The sequence below is a fragment of the Danio rerio genome, chromosome 8 (genome assembly GCF_049306965.1).
Source record: "Danio rerio strain Tuebingen ecotype United States chromosome 8, GRCz12tu, whole genome shotgun sequence".
Taxonomy (NCBI): domain Eukaryota; kingdom Metazoa; phylum Chordata; class Actinopteri; order Cypriniformes; family Danionidae; genus Danio; species Danio rerio.
In genome coordinates, this window is record NC_133183.1 from 15102393 (window position 1) to 15123248 (window position 20856).

The 20856-nt window shown below is 35.3% G+C and overlaps 1 protein-coding gene across 1 annotated transcript; it reads right to left on the minus strand.

Annotated features, from left to right (window-relative positions):
• Positions 1 to 7606: 7606 nt before the first annotated feature.
• ccdc124 (coiled-coil domain containing 124) lies at positions 7607 to 20786 on the minus strand. The gene is given in 5 exon segments (NM_200565.2): positions 7607 to 8514; positions 11279 to 11384; positions 11740 to 11923; positions 18501 to 18672; positions 20746 to 20786. Coding segments are annotated over 4 exon segments (651 nt in total). The 5' UTR covers positions 18660 to 18672; positions 20746 to 20786; the 3' UTR covers positions 7607 to 8312.
• Between the last annotated feature and the right edge of the window lie 70 nt (positions 20787 to 20856).

A 20856-nucleotide genomic window follows, 5' to 3' on the forward strand; every position in this document is an offset into this window, starting at 1 on the left:
TTGATTTAGTGGCTAATTCGTATGATCTAATTCGGACAGTTTAGTACGATTTGCTCATCACCCAATGACAGTTGGGGTTAGCGGTGGGTTTGGCTGCCACGCCTCCTTTATAAAATCGTACATTTTCGTACGACTGAACTCGTACGAATTAGCCACTAAACTGACAAAACATTAAATACTTACATTTTCTCGTGAGATCAGGCTGAATATAAAGACAACAGTAACACAAATAACCACTCGTTACAACAGAGGTATGCAGAAGAGCATCTCTGAACGCACAATACCTCCAACCTTGAGCCAACCTTGTGTCACTCCTGTCAGCTAAGAACAGGAAACAGGATACAATTCACGTAGGCTCAATAGAAGATTTAAAAAATGTTGCCTGGTCTGATGAGTCTCGATTTCTGCTGCAACATTCGGATGGTAGGGTCTTAATTTGGCATCAACAACATCAAAGCATGAATCCATCCTTCCTTGTATTAATGGTTTGGGGTGGTGGTGTAATGGTGTAGGAAATATTTTCTTGGCACACTTTGGGCCCATTAGTATTAGCTGAGCATTGTGTTAATGCCACAGTCTACCTGAGTATTGTTGCTTCCTCCAGCAGGATAACAAGCCATATCATAAAGTGCAAATCATCTCAGACTGGTTTCTTGAACATAACAATGAGTTCAGTGTACTCAAATGGCCTTTACAGTCACCGGATCTCAATCCAATAGAGCACCTTTCGGTTGTGGTGGAACAGGGAATTCGCATCATGGATGTTCAGCTGACAAATCTGCAGCAACTGCATGAGGCTATCATGTCAATTTATACCAAAGGAAAATTTCCAGATCTTGAATCCATGGCACTAAGGATTAAGGTAGTTCTGAAGGCAAAAGAGAATCCAATACAGTACTAGTAAGGTGTAACTAATAAAGTGGCCGGTGAGTGTACATATATTTATTTTCTGTAATTCTTTTTTTTTTTTAAAAATTGTTTTTATTTTTTTATTCTAGTGGAACTTTTATTTTCTTAATGTAAAATAAAAAAATAAAAATGAAGTTCACAAACTATGTACATTTAATTAGCCATATTTGTGATTTTAATATCTGTATGTGCAATATGGAAGGAGCGTTCCACTAGGCTATTCATGGGGGCCCTCGATTTTAAAAAGAATAATGTTAAAATCTTAATGGTTATAGACAGATATTACAACATATGACAGAAAATTTATAATGATATAATTAAATGATTAAAATAGGCTTTTTGGCATTGTTCTGGGCCCTCCTAATTCCCCTTGGCCCTATAACAGCTGCTTACCTCACCTATTTGATAAGTCCGCTCCTGGCAAAAGCCAATACTTCATTGTAGAGTATTTTTATTTTATGCCAAAATTAATATTAGAGAAAGCTAATGCTCCATGAAGTTGTCCATGATATTTTTGACTCTCTATTGTCAGCACTTGAATTTTTTTTAATAAAATTTAATTTAAAAAGATATTTTGTAAACTTCCTACTGTAATTTTATAATAATTACAGTAATAATACTGTAATATATATATGGTGACAAAATGACAGATCTTTCATTTTTTGGGTGCACTGTGCCTTCTTTATTGTGCATTGCTTAGAACTTCATATGAACTTTAAAGGTGATATTCTGAGTATTTTTATTTAACCCTCAGATTTCAGATTTTGAAATAGCAATAAATTCAACATATTGTCCAACAAATATATTCATATTGTCCAACAAACTAAACATCAATGGGAAGCTTTTTTATCTAATCAGTTTTCATGTGATGTATAAATCTCAATTTTCAAAAATTGACACACGTTTGTCGTCCATGATCAAAATTAATATTTTAAGAGTGATTCAGGGACATGATGTTGGAAAACACGATGACTTGGGCCAAATTATTTATTTCAAAAGAGCACTATTGAAAATTTCTATTGCATTTTAATAAAAATAAAAAATTAAATACATACATACATACACATACGTATATATATATATATATATATATATATATATATATATATATATATATATATATATATATATATATATATATACATTATTATTATTATAATATATAATAATAATAATAAGAAGAAGAAATCCAAAATTCTGTATTTAACAAACTGGTTTCACAAAAAGCACTACGTTTAAGCTAGGACTGGACTTTAATTAAATTAGTGTATTGCTATTATAAAAATAATATAATAAAATATATAAATATTATAAAAAAAATTATTTAAAAAAAGAATTACCTAATTTTGGTCAAGTCCTCTTGTAAAATTTATAACAGCATTAAAGGGGTAATTCACCCAGAAATAAAAATTATCTTTATTGACGTGGTTTTAAACATAGTTTCTTTCCTCTGTAGAACAAAAAAGAAGATATTTTGAAGAATACTATATTTTACGTTTTATAATAGGTCTTGAATTGAATTCATAATTCCCTTATCATTGAAAAAAGTATTCTTTACATGTCACTTCACCTACAATTTAATCATTCTTTTTGATTATTTTGTAGATAACTGACCAACAAAAAATACATTAAAATAAAAATACATATTATACCAAATGAAATTTGTTACCAAAATAGCTTTTTTCCAACAAAATTAGGCTAAATGAAGTAGTCAAAAATAGTTTCAATGTTTTCTGTTGCTATTCTGTGTTTTTCATCATATCAGGTAAGAATCTAAAGTAATTTAAAATGTCCCTTTGTGAGTCGTTTTTTTTTTTTTGAGATTGTCGCAGTTGTTGTAGCTAATAAATCATATTTAGATGAACAGAAATGAACTGATTCAGATGTGCGTTTGAAACATCAGAAAACTTGCAACCTTACAGGGCTCTACATACTATTCAAATAAAAAGGTCTCTAGTTGTAAAAGCGTGTGAGCATTTTACTGACTTTTCCACATCAACATTATCTATTGTAGATAGACCTACAAACTACAGTGGCACCGCCAGTATTTCTGAGCGATACTACCATAGTACCGGTAAACTGTGCAACTCTAATGTGAGTAAATTAATTACATTTCATTTTTGAGTGAACTATCCCTTTAAACCTGACTAGAACATGATCATGTTTGCATGGTTAGAGACGTTCCACAAGACATTTTGTGCTGCGGTGGAAGCAAAAGCATCTGAGACAGCATTTTCAAAGTCACAGATTTAATCAGTGACATAAAAGCTGCGCAACATCACTTCTGATCACTCAAGATCTACACAGGCCTCGATCTAGAAAGCATAATGACAGACTGAGCTTTCTGTGCTAGACAGATGTGGGCCATCATCAGCCAGACTCCGCGGATTAGGGAACTCCATGCTATTTTAGGCCTGGTGCTCTTTAGGACAGCAGGGTCTCTCCCTCTCAGACTCCTCATGCTGCGTCGAGCATCAGCTACTTTAGTCAGCTTCATCTCGCAAAACAGACCACTCATTCAATAGAGAGGGTGCACTTTAATGGGACATATTATACAGAAGATGTCAAATAAATCTCTGGTGTTACCAGAATGTACAGTTGAAGTCAGATTCTTTAGCCCCCCTGAATAAGCCTCTGTTTATTTTTTCCTCAATTTGTTTAACAGAGAGATTTTTTCGACACATTTCTAAACATAATAGTTTCAATAACTCATTTCTAATAACCGATTTATTTTATCTTTGCCATGATGACAGTAAATAATATTTGACTAGATATTTTTCAAGACACTTCTATACAGCTTAAAGTGACATTTAAAGGCTTCCCATAGGGGGCTCAGCTCCATATGGGAATTTGCACTGAAGATTACCAAACTTGCACAGATTCAGCTCGAGAATAATGATGTAAGCTTGCAAAATAAACTATATAAATCATGATTTCAAGTAGACTAAGTATTTGTTATAATATGAACATGAACTAAACGCCTAATCAAAACGTACACTGTAAAAACGCTGGCTTTCACACAATTCCCTAATGATTTTCCAACACATCGATTATGTTAACTTAATTACTTTTGCAAATTTAAGTGGGCTGAACATAAAACAATTAAGCTGTCTTAAAAAACTCAAGAAATATGTTGATTAAACTCATTTGAAGTAGTTTGAGCAAGCAGCAAAAAAAAAAAAAAGTTATGGTTTAATAAATTGAGCAAGTAAATATGGACCATTTTCACAAGACTGGTATGACATGTTTGTCATAATCTTAAACTCTTCAAAGTTTTTTTAAATTAATATTTTTATTATCAGTGTTGGGGAAAGTTACATTTAAAAGTAATGCACTTCAATATTGAGTTACTCCCACAACAGTAGCTAGTTGTGTTGCGTTACTTAGTTCCTTGCTTTTGTAAGTAATGCGTTACGTTACTTTTGGTTACTTTTTATTACCTGCTGAGGATTGATCTATTTCAGAACTTGTTTTTTTTTTCTTATTATTTTTTATAACCTACATTTATCTTTAAAAAAACACATGAAAAAATATTTTAGGATAATGTTATCAGAGAACTTCCTGACTCCAGAGCTCAACATGTTGTATATACAGATTATTCAATGTTTAAAGCAATGTGTTTGCTGCCTTTGTACTAATTTACAGTGTCTGAGAAAGCTTAACGCAATGCACTTTAAGAAAACATATGCAATTACAAAAAACGCCAGCAAATTGAGAAAAGATCAGCCAAAAAATCTATACAGTGAAAACACATTTAAAAAAAAAAATAACACGCTGCATTTTCACACAATGCAAACAAATAATAAAACGTGCTGCATTTTCTCACAACACAAACAACACAGAACACTACGGAAATGTCCATTGACGATCCCCTTTTCCTTTTCTTTAATGTGTTCATTTTCTCATTGGCCTTGCGATTCATTGTGACTAGTTTAATTTTAATGCAGCAATTTATTTTTTAAAAGCTAATTAAACTAAAAAGTAACTCTCGTTACATTTTCAAAAAAGTAACTTAAATATTATTACTTAATTTTTTAAAAAGCGTTACTTTACTCGTTACTTAGAAAAGTAGTATTTCGTAACTCGTTTTACCTGTAATGCATTAACCCCAACACAGCTTATATTTTAGAAAAACGTCTGCACTTTTATTTATTTATATATCATATCATCTTTGGATCAAGTTAGAAAAAAAAATTTAATTTAGAGCAAGGGCAGGACAGTGAATTTGACATTGTTTTCTCTTCTGTCTGCCGTTACGAGTCTCACACAATTTTTTTTTCCTTTTTCTAAAGGTCTTTATAACAGCATCATGAAGTTTTTCTCTTTTTTTTATTTTAGCAAATAGGACTGTAAATATTTGTCATACTCTCCCACTTACTGTGCTCTAAGTTTACCCAACCATGACGACTTCCGCTAACCGAGAATCCTGGAAATGTAAAAAGGGTCCATTAAGTATTAGTATTCTATCATTAGCTATGCTTCAATCCAAAGATGTGAATTAAATTTCTGTGCACAACAGGACTAACGCATAAAAGACGTGCGAATAAAGCAGCACTTTCAATGAGTCAAAGAGAACAAAGTCACTTCCTGATTATCTGGCAGCAAACTTCAACAGTAAAAAAGGAATTTGCTGCAGTATGAGAAGCTGCATCAATCTTTTCTTTATTTAATAAATGACTTGCACCTCAGAAGAAAAATGCAGACATGCATTGAACGATTGGCGGCGTTTAAAAGCGTTAGATGCAGAGCTCAGACACACTTGATTTTGGAGGTCATTAATAATATAATAACTCAAATACTAAGATGGTTAAGGTATTTTATAATTACCAAAACAACATTTCAGATGTTTTACAATGTGCTCAGCCTGCTGATATGTCCAGTCACACACATATTTATCATTACATGATCTCTTACAACAAAATCACATGACCTTTTTTTAATGCACATACTGGAATTTGATCAGTAAAAGTGTTTCCATCGTAATTTCTTCTTGGATAAAGTTTATCCCACTCATTTATTTGCATCTTGGTGTTTTCATCAACCATTTTTTATGTGCATATCCAAAATGTGCATAACACAGGTGGATGGAAACATACCTAGTGTTAATATGTATTGTACACAAATTACATCTAATACTACAAAACCGTGACTGATTTATCATTTACCATACATGGTTGGCCTCTCTTCTGCCTGGATTGTGGGTCCTGAAATGTGTGTGGGTCTGCAGCTAGATTCATCTTAACAGCTGCAGTGGCACTGTGGGTGGAAACGTGCACATCAAGAGGCACTGATGTATAATAAGATCCTCTTCCTACGTCACTAGGAGAGTGAAATCTGAGCAGCTCATTTTTCCCACATGCTTACAAAGAAAAGCTCACCAAAACAAAGTGGCTTGTCCTTTGTCAAACTTTCCAGTAGATAGACCTGAAACTAGCTTATAGCACTTAAACACAAGGGAGAAAAAGATCAATATGTCTCCTTTAAGAAGGTTGGTCTCTAAACGATCCTGATGAAACGATCACGATGAAGGAGCGCTGCTAATAAAAATCATCCAAATATAGTCACTGCCCTTGAGTGCAGGAGGGGGATGTTTTTTAATTAACACTCTCAGTGGGTCACAACTAATAATGTGCAAATAGGTTTAAAAATAAAACACGAGTAACACGTCCGCTTTGAAACACCACCCTCGTTGAGAGATTTTTTCGTTTGATTAGGCACAGCCGTTCTTTGACAATTGAGCTCTTCATTTGATTGTTTTACAGGCAGTTTGGGGAAGGATGGATTCTGCGTGGGAGAGATGTGTTAGTGAAGGTAAGTAAATGGGAGAGGTTATCGCCTAGCATAATCTCCGGATGACCCGCAGGTCCTTCACTCTGACGCTGCTTGATGACACATTACGGCCATAAATTACCTTAAGTGCTAAAGAGTGTTCCTGCTGAGGATAAAGGTGGCCACTGGGAATCATTCTGCCTGCGGGCTAATTTCCTTTCCTTCCGGAACGTCCCATAGGGGTCAGTGAGCGTTTGTGTACCTGCAGAGACGTCATTAAAAGCAGATCTACATTCAGTATTTGTGAAGTATCACGCAAGATGAAATCTGCTTTCTGATGTGACTGAAAGAGGGAGAATCATAGGAAGACACTTCACATAAATATAGAAAATAAAAAAATATCTCTAATAATTCGGTCCTAAGTGTCAATAAAATACTGAACGAACTGTTGCTTTTTATTAATTTTCTAATTTTGGGAATACATATGCACATTTTTCGCAGTTAGAACCAGTGTATATTATCAATTAAATATATGCACTTACCGGCCACTTTATTAGGTACACCTGTCCAACTGGATCGTAAATTAACATAACCATTAGCCTACAACTAGCTAGTTTTAAACCAAATGCATTATTTTTGTGGTTGCTTAAATATTTAATATTTATTTTTATATTTTTTTCCTCGCTGCAGCTCAGGTATTGAGGTTGGTTCTAAATGGTTCAGCTTGACAAATGCCATCAACAAAAATATCATGCAAAAGAGGAATAAACGCCAACTTCTAGAAAAAATAAACAAAAAAACCCAAAAAAGAAAACAAAAAGAAATGAGCAAGCAAAAAACTAAGAATTAAATAAATTAATGAATAAATAAACAAATATAACAAACCATTTCCAGCAAATTAGAAAACACCACCAAACAGAATAGCTCATTCTTTCATCCATTTATTTCTTCCTTATTGTAATTTTGTGTAATCCAAAGCCACCAAGAGTGTTTGTTCTCCTCCGTGATGGGAAGCAAAGCCCCGAGTGTGTTAGCACTGCTCGACACATGTGCGTATGAGAATCCAATGGCTATCAGTCCACTTGACTTAAAGATATGGAGACTTTCTTCCTCACAGGGGCCAAAGTGCAGTTTTAAAACCAGCAATCAACACAAAAATCCCCGTCTTCATCACAGCCATAATGTAGGGCAATAATCTTTTCTCCATAAATACCAAACCAGAAAACTGAACCCTAAAGATCATCTCGCAAACACTAAATAAAAAAAACAAACAGAAAATAAAAACTAGCTTGAGGTTAACCACACTCCAGCTCATGTTTCGCGTATTAGACGGTGGCATTAAATGAGTTTGACACAGCAGTAAAACTGTGGTGAAAACCTCTGCGTTTATCCATACTAAAACTAAAAACTTCCCAGCGGCCCTTTCTTGAGAGGCTGTGGTTTAGCAGATAAGCGAATTAGCTCTTCATACATCATCAGATATCTATTGAATAATTTGTTAAATAATCCTGTGAGTTCATGTAGGAGTGATAAAACATTGTTATGGGTGTCAAAATTAATCGCGGTGGCTTTGTTTTTGTTATTGGTAATGATCACCGTCGAGGGTCAGTCTTTAAGTGCCGTTTGGTGTTGGTTTACTTGGTGTTGTAGGAGGCTGCACGCTGGTTCAGGGGGTTTTCCGGAGACTTTGTCCACTCCTTCTTGAGCTGCTGTTTTAGCTGGGAAAGCCGCATGTTGGGATTTTCCATTTTAACACGAGGCATGTTGGCTTCTTCAAACGCAGTGTACGCGGCTTTCATACGGCGCTCAGGATGACGGTCCAGATCTTCCTTAGTGCTAAAGAAAAGCATAAATTATAATGAAGCAGATGTAGAGCATCACCTACAGTAGGTTTTTACAAAGTGAAAAAACTTTGCCAGTGCTAGTGAAATCTATATACTGAATGTGTTTAATAACGTTCTTAGTCTTTGCTTCTTGTGTCAGAATGACCCAGAGAGAAGGCAGAGTTAAATGCCACATACAGTTTGCTCAGAAACCAAAATAAGTTATGCATAATGTGGGAGTCTTAATTATAAACATTTCCAAAATACACTGCACTGCACTTTTATTCTGAAATGTCTCTGATTTACTATGCAAGAGATTAAAAAAATGTAAGCTTTAAGATCATTTACATTTACAACAATATGAAAACCATGTATTCACTCGGCAAAAATGTACAGTGTTTATAAAATGCCTCAAAACCACAAGCCTGTGGAATATACAATACAGCTGTGAACATACAAAATTAATGAAATATAAAAACATAAGAATCACATTAGGTCAAAAATCTTATTTTACTCCTTAAAGTGCTTTTAACTTAAAGTTAAAATGGTCATTGAGCTTTTTGTTGCTTAAGGGTAAATCTGCCTTCAGCTTTTGCGGCCTCTGCTGCTGGAATCAGCTTTCAGAAATGATCAGATGTGCTCCAACATTAGCTTAAAATCAATGCTTAAAATCCATCGGTTTGGCTGTACATTTACCAAATGAGAACTGTGCTACATGCCACAGATTGTACCCATCTTCTGATGGCTTCTTCCAGCAGGATAACACACCATGTCATAAAGCGCGAATGATCTCAGACTGGTTTCTTGAACATGACAATGAGTTCACTGTACTCAAATGGCCATCACAGTCACCAATATTATGTCCTTCTTTTTTTTTTCATTCTTTTAAAACGTGTTTTAACATATTTTAATCTGGTTTTAATCATTTTTATTCTTGATTTTTATTTTCTTATACTTGATTCTTTTATTCCTGTTTATGTAAATCACTTTGAATTATTATTGTGTATGAAATGTTGCCTTGCCTTGCATAATTTCCTTTTATTTTATTTGCAAACGTGAATCGGAAACGTTTTCATTAAATAAATGTGCAAATAAAATATGATGCACAGACTTAATAATGATTCCTACTTGTCTTCCTTGCGATGAAGAGTAGGCAAAATCTGATATGTATCGGGGGAAAAAGTTCATCAGACGCTGGATTCGAACCGAGCTCATGCTCGAACATGTCAAAACATGCTATGCACTTTACGAGCTACGCCACTCATGCTGTTAAAGACACTACAAAATTTTACACCTATACATCGCACTATTTTTTTTTAATCCACTCAGTGCGATGTTCAGACCCAACTGCGTTAACCGCATCAGCTAAACTCTCCCACTCTATTTTTTTCTTTTGTTATTAATTCCGGAGGATAAACTTGCAAATAACACAGTTTTTCTCCGGTTTGCCTTTGAAAGCAGCACCTCCAGTTCACATTCTGTTCAAAGTTTCTCTTTTGCTTGGTTTTGCGTTGGGTTTTGCCAAAGTAGTCATTAGCATATTCATATGGGGGAGGAGGCAGGGAGGGGTTTTGCGCTCGTGCATGTTGCGCTCAGTTTCACGTTCATTCAGATGTACAAAAAGAATATGCGTGTGATTCGGCACATTTACAGCTTTGTGCGTACGCAATGTTTTAGTATGATTTCAACGCAAGTCTTCGTACATAAGGCCCCTGATAACTAGGAACTAATTGTTCCCCTACACCATTTTCCAGGTTGCACCATCTCTAGGAACTCTGAATTGACCTATGCTGACAGTACCATTAAGTATGAGTCCCTGTGTTTTTACATCCAGTGCTTTGCCATTTTTAAAGCGCATTTTCTTTATTTTTCAAACCATCAGCATCATCAACAAATGACACGAGTGCTATAAACACTTTTTTTTAGGTGTATCATAGTGTTTAAGGCAATGCTAAAAAGATAGCGTTTGGAAGAGAGAGTTATGAAATAACTGCTTGGTATATAAATTGTTAATTTTTGAAAAATCTGAACACAATGAATTACAACATTTGGGAATTGTGATTTTTAAATAAGGCCCAATCCTAATTCTACCCCTTACCCTACACCTCATTTTGTGCGTTCACGTAAAGGGATATGGGTGTCCCAATTTTCTTTAGATTGAAGGCATAGGGCCGAGGTGACAGGAGATGCACAATTTGTATTTTTCATCATTAAGAATTTTTACAAACAAGCAGGTTATAATCCATAATAATAATTTCTGTATAGGAGTCCCACTACATACTTTCACATCTGTCACTAGATGACACACGAATACCCCGTCAGAAAAGTCTAGTGGCTGTAAATAGGCTTTTTACAGTGTCTGCTATAATGTTAATATTGTTTTATTGTGTTTACATAGATGAACGAACACGGTGTAAACACACAATACAGTTACGAGCTTACTGCCACATTATATCGTACTGATAACATAATATCGTTGCCTTCTGTGACTTCCTGAAGATAAATACCAAAAAAATAATGCAACTGGAATAATACAGCAGTTGCGATCATCAATCTCATATGAAGAGATTACAATGACATTTGATGATGTGTGCAGGTGCTGTAGTGGTGTCCCATTTCTAAGGGCTAATATTTGAAGCCCTTCCCTTTTTACACACTGTTTTAAGGGCAAAGAGGAAGGGGTAGGGGTAAAAAAAAATTGAAATGGGCTAAAATATACAGTGCTTGAAGAGTCTCTTAATCTCCTCAAATCTGTATTTTTCAAGACAGCAAGATACCTGAGTACTGCAATGGCATCTTCAATGGTTCGGGCCTCCACTGTGCCTTCCTCTGGAACTATCCGATTGACATTTTCCTCGAGCGGCACATCCAAGTGGCTTTTCTCTGTAGATTTGAAGGCATACGGGAGACCAATGAGAACATAATCACCAAGTGCCTGATATATTTTAAAATTTTGTTTAATATAATCTGATTTATTCAGATGGACATCACAATACATTAAAAAAGGATCCAATGCCACTTCTATTTCTCAGTGATGTTAAAGGGGTAATTTAAATGAAAATGATATAGTGCAGCAGACAAACAGTGGTAACAAACATGTCAAATTATAAAACCTCTCTAATATTTAGTTGGCTTTAATAAAGCAATATGCTAATGTAAAATTTAACTTAAGTCGATGAGAACATTTTGTGATTATGGAGGTAGTGTTCTACATTGGAGTTATTGGATTGGCCCATACCTTTTTCCTTGATTTCCTTAACATTTTGCTTGCTTTGTAGAGTCTCCTCAATCTGCGCTCGAGTCACTTTACTGGGCCCTTCTTTTGTCTGTTTACCCTTTATCTTGGAATCTTCTTCCTCCAAAAGCCTTTGGTTTTCTCTCTTCCTCTCCAGAGCCTCCAAACGCTTCCTCTCCTTATCATCCTGTACACACGCACACACACACACACTCTTTTAAATTACAACCGGACCGATGTTATCGAGGCAGCCTGACGGTCATTAAGCAAATGTAAGTGTAAACTGCAGTGCAGAGTAAAGAAATTAGAGATGCCTCCTGCCCGCTCAGAGCGTAAGTAATGGTTACTAGGATCGGACATGGTCTTAACTGTCCGCATCCTAACCGCCGGCCACCTTCCTGTTGATAACATCCGCAGGAATGGTGACACAACAGTAAGAAGATACGCATAATGAGATGACACCTTCAGATGTCGAGCAGAGGCTGAAATGTCATTCGTGTGACACAGATAAGCCACACGGCAGGCCGTGCTCAAGAGCAAACCAAGATACGTTCCTCTCTCTTGACATTCTCACATATCTGCAGGTGATAAATTATATTCACCAAACCCGACTCCCAGACGGTGGCTGATCTTTAGGAGATGTAAAGGATAAATCAGTGTTTCCAGTGCAGGTGAGTTTGCATGAACACACACAGTGGCCTCAGTGACACAGGGTATAATTAGCAGAATGGCTGCAGCAGGATAACAGCGGTGCGAGTCGGATCGGCTGATGGAGATCAGATGGCAGCGATGGGAGGAAACTGGAGGAAAGGAACAGGGTGTGAGGAGGTCCTTACTGAAAGCGCCTTACCATGTAGATTGGCACATCATGCCAGTATTGCTGACGCACACTACATATGCCAACACCGGCTCAATAATGTATGAAACAGAGGCAGGAGAAAGCTGGGGAAGTAGGGGAGAAAAAGCCACCAATGAGCAGAGACAGACGGCCTTTCAAATATTTAGACTGCTAAAATATGTTCCAAGTAAATACTAAAATGTTAAATACAAATTAGCCTATTTTTTTTTTAATGTATCTTTGATTTAAAGGGATAGTTCACCCAAAAATGTATTCCCACTGTAATTGTCAATAATCTGGATGTTGAAAACCTGTAAACACTGACTTCAGCATTTGTTTTTCCAACTATAGAAGTCAACATTTTTTAAAATATTGTCCTTTGTATTTAACATTTATAGTTTATAACCACTTGAGGGGGAGTAAAGGTAAATCATATTGTCATTTATGGGTGAACTATCTCTTTAATACAATTGGGCTAACTTTTTCACTACAAAATAAGTGTCCCCAATTAAGCTAAACTTGACTTATAAATTATATTCAGATTGATATGATGCTTGTTTTTTTTAAAAAAATACAAAGATTATTTGAAAAACTCTTGTTATTATGATGCAAAGCAGTTAGCAAATGGGTTTTAAAAATAGGCTATCAAAAAACAAATATGTTGTCATCTTTGAATCATTCTAACCTTTTCTTTTTGAAGAGCATAACAGAAGATATTTTGAAAAACTATCAATACAATCAAAGCAAATGAGGTCCAAATCAATATTAAACCTGGTTGATTATTATTGGATGAATAAAAAAGGAGACATGTCAAAATATCTTCTTATCGACACTGGAGTTTTTACATTTTTGGAGATTTTTAATAGAATAAAATGCCTTTCTGTTGTCACTGTGTAACGTACACTTGTATAATGTAAATTACATATATGTGCCATGAGATAAAGTGCATCTCACTACTCGGTGCAATCATGTTAATATATCCGTTCCATACAGATCACCCTAAACAACTAGTTACATTAGAAATATCTATAGATGATTAACAGTAGTGCAAAATTAGGGGATGAGAGAGGGAGTAGGGTGAGGTGGAGCAAACAGTTCTGAAGTAGAACGGGAGATATATACAAGATGTACAATATAAATGTAAGATGGTAAATTAATAGTAGTGCAAAATAGAGATTGAGAGGGCGGTAGGATGAGGTTGAGTAAACATATCTGAGGTAGAACAAGAGACATACAATATGTAATATGTAAAGATGATGATGTAATGATGATAAGATGATGCAGCAGTGCAAAAAGTGGCATTAGATGAATTCAGAATGAAGCTGGAACTGCAGAATTCATGCAAATCAATAGATGTTTAATGTAAAATATTGTGAAATAAAATGCTGTAAACAATCAAATTTCAATGTAGACTAGTGGCTGCTAATTTAAATAAACTGCAAAAAGACTTCTGTGTGTTATTGCAGGTGAATCTGAGTTTCATAAATGAAACTAGAAAAAAAAAAAAGAATATTTGTGAGAAAAATACGAATTTGTCAGAAGCTAGTCCTTTTATGACTTTTAGGCTGGATTACTGTCACGTCTGTTTGCTAGTTGCCCAGCATCCTCTATTAATACACTCCAGTAAGTGCAAAATGCAGCTGCCAGTTTTTACCAGGGCTACAAAAATATGACCATATCATCACAATTGTATCCGCATTACACTGGCTGCCTGTTTAGTATCATATTGATTATAAAATATTGCTTCTTCCATATAAAGCTTTAAATAATCTAGCTCTTGTATATCTAACCAACCTTCCGTCTCACCACAATCCAACCCGCTCTTCAAGATCTCAAAAATCATGGCTAGGCCCACACGGAATCTGCGCAAGGAGATTTTCCGCAGAATTCTGCAGATTTTTAGCCCATCATTAATTCTGTTTATTTACTTGAGCAAATGTGTAAATCTGAATTTATTCAGTTTTTATTCAGTAATTTATTACTTTTTATTTCATATATTAAGGTTTTAGTTATGATACTCCGCTGGATACTCCCAAAATAATTCCGCAGAAATCCGCAGATTTTTACCAAAATTCTCCGCAAAAATAGCAAAAAACGTCCGCAGATTCCGTCTGGCCCTGATCATGGCTTCTGGTGGTAGCCCAACTGAGCCTGGTTTCTCTCAAGGTTTTTTTTTTCCTTCACTTTCATCAATTGGTGAAGTTTGTTTCTTACCACTGTCACCACAGGATTGCTTGGTTGAGTCTTGAGCTGCGCACTGATGGAGTCGACTACAGTGTTTAGACTTCCAGCAGTAAAATTTAAACCACATTGAACTGAACTAAAATGAACTTCAACTCTAAAACTGGACTGACACAGTTTCAATCTACTAGAACTTAAAGTTAAGCTGCTTTGACACAATCTACATTGTAAAAGCACTAGAAATAAAGATTAATTGAATAAAAAAAAAATCACTAAACACAGGGTTGCTTTATCACTGCGCATGTATTAAAACAGGACAGACAATGCATTAAAAAAACATGTGGACCAGATCATCTCTGCTAACACTCAGCAGCGGCAAACAAAAGCGTATTACTAGACTTAATAACAACCAACCAGTCACTTCATATCAGTCAGAACATCCATCCACAAACCTCATCCGGGCCTAATTTCAAAATCAAGTTTCATTACAGACAACGAACGCTCATCAATATCTGACATAATTGATAGAAGACATCAGAACTTGTGTGACGGTGTTACTTTAACCCAGACGGCTTCGGCTTTTGTTTTGTTTGTGGGGACCTCATTTCCTGAGCAACTCTAAACCTGACTTGCAATATATTAATCTATTGTGTGCTACTCAGACTCGCATGTCTAGAGCTTCAGCGAAGAAGACAGCTGTGTCATTTAGATACAAGATTAGCAGACAACAGGCTGCAATGTTAGACAACATTACATGGAAAACATGGGCACGATGGGAATTAAATTTCTGTACACTCAGAACAAAACTTGTAAATATTTCCATATCATGAAGTCAATTATAACCAAGATGGTAGGGTTACTGAGCCCATATATGTGTAAATTATCTGTTTTACGAATTTTATTATTTATATGTTTATTTTTTTCCTATTTATTTATGGTGTTAATTTGCATTACGGGACTGTGAGCCATCTTCAAACTAATTTTTGACCTTGACAAGTTTGAAAAAGTGACTTTTATAATAATTTTTACTTGTTTAAAGTGATATTTTGTCTGGGTTGGTGTTGTGTATTACGGTATAAAACCTTGTAATAAACTGCCAGTACATTTTTTGTTTTTGTACAGACTTATTTCTCTCCATACTATTTCTTATACATTATATTATTTCAAACTAGGCTACACATCATGTCATTTTAGCATTGATATCGCAATGTGCACATTGCATAGTCACATTGCAAAGATATGCAATGCTGAATCTAAACTACATTTGACCAGGAACCACAGAATAGTTTTTAATTACTGTATTTAAATGGAATTTATCTTATTTACGCAAAAAACATTTCTTATTAAGATTTTTTTTTGTTTCTAGTCCAAATATCTACATTTAAAAGAAAAAAAATGTTAATTTTGACTTTTACTGACGGTGAATATATATATATATATATATATATATATATATATATATATATATATATATATATATATATATATATATATATATTACTCTTTATTTTTAAATTTGTTTGATATTTGGACTAAAAACTGGAAAAAAGTTAAATAAGCATGTATTTCCATAGTGATTATAGAATGTCTGTACTTACATACTGTTAAACTCCCCAAAAATAATCAAATAGTGCAAATAAATCTATCTATTGAAGCTGTATTCATATCGCAATATTTATTCCAGAATAATTAAATATTGCAAAAATCAGATTTTTCCAATATCTTGCAGCCCTATTTTAAACTATTAAAACATCAATAAAAGTCACTTTGTTCAACTGTAGTTGAATTTTCAACATCAGTCAACAAAGTGGAGATCAACATCCTATAATGCAATTCACAACTGTATAAAAATGGAAAACACTTTTGTGAATCACAAAATACAGATTAAAAAAATAATATACCTGTAATTTACAGTGTAGTTACTTTATCTGTCTACAAGCAAAACATATCTTGTAATTTTCACACTATATAGTATTTTTCACTAAATGCACACTACAATTTAAATGTTAAATTAAAAAGAAATCCATTTTTATACTCTGTACATATGCATAATACTGCCCAAAAGTGACCTACAATCTGTTATGTCCTTTCTTTCTATTCATCAAGTAATCCTGACTAAAATTGTATCGCAGTTTTAACAGTTTTATCCGTTTACTACATCGCTATTAAGAACTTTCTATTTTATTATTTCATAACCTATTTTGTCACTAATTTTGCTTTAGAAAATCTCAAAATAATCATTATTTTAATAATTAAAGGGACAGTTCACCCCAAAATTATAATGACTCGTTCACACTAACAGCGACTTTGTAGCTGCCTGTCGCTCTGAGTGGCGATCTGCTGCAAACGCAGGTCTGTGCAGGTCTACAGAACAAAGAAAACCACCAGCCTCTGAGCAAGTTGAGAGAGGATCACATGATGCTCCTATTAGCTGTAGCTTAAGTCGCTCTTTGTCCGCATAAAGTTTAAGAATTCTCAACTTTGTTACATCGCTTGTCACGCCCACCTTGTCATCAACCGTCGCTGTCGTTCACGTAGACGGAGCTTGCCGAAAGTTGCTCACTCTCCATTGAAATGGATGGTTGCTTGTCGATTTGCCGCTGAGAGTCACTCATAGTGTGAATGGAGCTTAATTATGTCATTTACTCACACTTCATTTCATCTAAACCTGTCTGAGTTTCTTTCTTCTGTTGAGCACAAAAGAAGTTATTTTGAAAAAAGCTGGAAACCTGGAAATGTTGACTATAGGATTTGTTTTTCCTACTACGGATGTTAATTTTTAAATTTTTTTTTTTTTCAAAATATTGTTGTGTTCATTGGAATAAAGAAACTCATAGGCTCATAAATATTTTGTATTTTGGTGAATTATTCCTTTAAATGTCACAATTTAGGATAGTTTTAATTGAATGGGCTTTGAAAACATACTGATCTGCCAACTAGCTCTGTCATGACATAACAATCCTGTGGCTTCCACTCTTTTCTCTCTCCAGGTTCTACTGCATTACTAAGCAGAAACTGCTACACTGTCAAACAATTCAAATGAACTGGAGGAACGGTCTGTGTAGCAGACTTTTACTGCCACCTTGTGTTTATACTACACTCTACAACTCAAAGATGATGTTGACAGTTTGGGGTGGATGTTCTGCACATACAGTATCTTACAATGGTGCAGTTTATTTTAAGTACCTATTGCAATGTCATATGAAGCAGTCTTATGAGAATTCACCTATGAGAATTCAAAGTGCCAGTAAATATTGACCACATTATATGTTTTGGTTAAAAATATTTCTTTACTGATCTCTTGGATGCCTAGAGGGTCATGACCTGAAAGGACAAGATTTCGGATACCAGCGGCCGAAATGAGTTTCATTCGAAGGGTGGCAGGACGCACCCTTATAGATAGGGTGAGGAGCTCTGACACCTGGGAGGAGCTCAAAGATGCTGCTCCTCCACATCGAGAGAGGTCAGCTGGGGTGGCTCGGACATCTGTTTCAGAATCTCCCTGGATGCCTACCTAGAGAGGTGCTCCAGGCATGTCCCACCAGCAGGAGGTCTCAGGGAAGACCCAGGACACGCTGGAGGGACTATGTCTCTCAGTTGGTCTGGGAATGCCTCAGGATCCCCCAAAGGAGCTGGAGGAAGTGTCTAGGCAGAGGGAAGTCTGGAGTTCTCTCCTAAGACTGCTCCCCACACAACCCTGCCCCGGAAAAGCAGATGAAAATGACTAAATAAATGAAAATCATACCTTCCGCTGTTCTTTCTTCACAACACGTTTGTCGTTATCTTCCCAGAGTGCATCCTCCAGCTCCTTCTGTTTGCGGGCATCAGCAACTGCTTTGGCTTCGGCCTTTCGGGCCCTGGCAGTGGCCGATTTGGAATTCTCCCCCTGGAATTTCTTCGGCATTCCTGGGACTTTCCTGTGAAAAAATAAGACAATAATAAGAACTGACCGAATATCAGTTTTTTTTTATTTATTTACTATTAATATTTTTTATTAAGCAGATGCTGCAATGAGAGTAAGCACATGCCATGTGAACTGCATAGTATAATCTGCTGGTTTTAAAAACAGAAAAATAATGAAATACAGTTATGTAAACAACCAAAACATTACCCTTATCCAAACCCAAATCGATTTGACACCACAAAAAATTGTATAGGGATGCACGATATAGTATAGGGATGAACGATATATCGGCGGCCATATTGGTATCGGCCAATAAATGCTATTTTTAATGTTATCGTTATCAGTCTGATGTCAAAATGAGACCGATATCTTTAAGCCGATAGATTATGTAATTGTACTGAACTGCCCTGCTTCACGCATGTGTGGGTAGAACTTGTTTAGACTTGTCTAGTGCACTATAACGGAGCTTATAATAGCCTGAATACAAATATTACATGTGTAAACATAATAGCAGTGATGCACATGTGCTAAACAATTGGTTGGGTTGTTTGCAATCTAATATGGTTATTTGTTATAATCAACGCGTTGCTTGCAATGTGTTGTTGATGTAAGATTGTATTCAGTTTAGCACATTACATACTCCATGATCCATAAGTAAGCAAATTCTAAAGGCATACCAATAAATAATTAAACATGTAAATCATTACATAGGCATGGGCCGGTATAAGATTCTGATGGTATGATGACCTTGGTATGAAAAAAAAATCAGTTTTACGATATCACAATATTGTGCTCACTGCTCTAAAATATACACTTTTTAAATGTCTGGGTAAAAAACTAAAACTTATTTCCCATTTGAACACAACATATTTTATTTTGAGAAACATTTAAAATATGTTGTAACAGTATCAGCATCATTGACTCCTGCTGTCTTTATTCATTTCAAAAACACAAATTTCTTTACAATTTAAAACGGCATCTTTGGTTATATTTTCAGCTAGAGATAATGTTGTCTTAATGACAAAAAAATAACGTAAATCTTACAGATAACGTAGGAACGGTATAGCAGAAAATTTTGCGGTTTTAAAACCTTGACTTCTCCAAACCGTGGTATACCCTGAAAACGGTTATCGTCCCACGTCTATCATTACGTACGGTTTAATCATTACATTTATTTAGGAATAGAGGTTACTGGGCTCTTTATAAAGTGATTTACACAGTGGACTGAAAATTAATGCGCTTGAGTTGCACATTTCACAGCAAAGCACGGGCTGCAGTAAAACAAACAAAAAAAAAATACAGGATTTAGAAAGGCCTTGTTCTCACTCTATAAAGATAATCTGGTATTAGTGGAGCGGGATAAACCACAAATATTTGCCTCACAGCACTGACAAAAGAGAAACATTTAGCCTTGGTTAACAGTTGCTGCTGCTTTTCTCTCCAACGTTAGCTATAAATATGTGTCATATCAACGAAAGGGCTGAACTACGAAAAATTAATTATAAGCACATTTATAAACAATCATTACTAAAAAAATCGTTATTTTACATTGTTCATTTTACAGGGTAGTTGTACATATAACTACAAATATTTATTATCTACCTGTAACGTTACTTGCTATAAGCAATTGTGCTCAGTTTACTGTTATTACTACATTGAGTTGTACCCGTAATGTGTGTAACGATGACACACTAACATGTTTACCGTTAACACAAATGAATTCACACCTGCTTTTGTATCACATACACCTGCTGCTGATTTATGTAGTTTAGACAGAACACAAATCCTCTGACATGTTTCGTGACTAAAGTAGTTAATTCTGGAAATTTCATAAAATAAACGACCGTGAATGGAAAATTCTGGAACTTTAGTGACATTTTAATTGCACTTTTCTTTTCAGAAACATTCTCGTTAGCATCTTTGCTAACACCTCTGGTTTCAGAGAGTAACAGTTTGTTTGTTAAAGCTTGTATCGGACACCTCGATTTGAATAATGAAAGCATATATATAGGGGTCATTCTGCCATATTTTATTGGTAGAAATAATTTTCAAGCCGGACTCTAAAATAAAACGTAATAACACCAACCTTTTCCTGAGCCAGCCTGCTGGGTGTTGTTCGCCCTTCTTTTGAAGCCGCTGCGGAACAGTCGAATGAGTTTATTTAGCGCCCCCTGGAGGCTCGACGGTCACTGTGTCT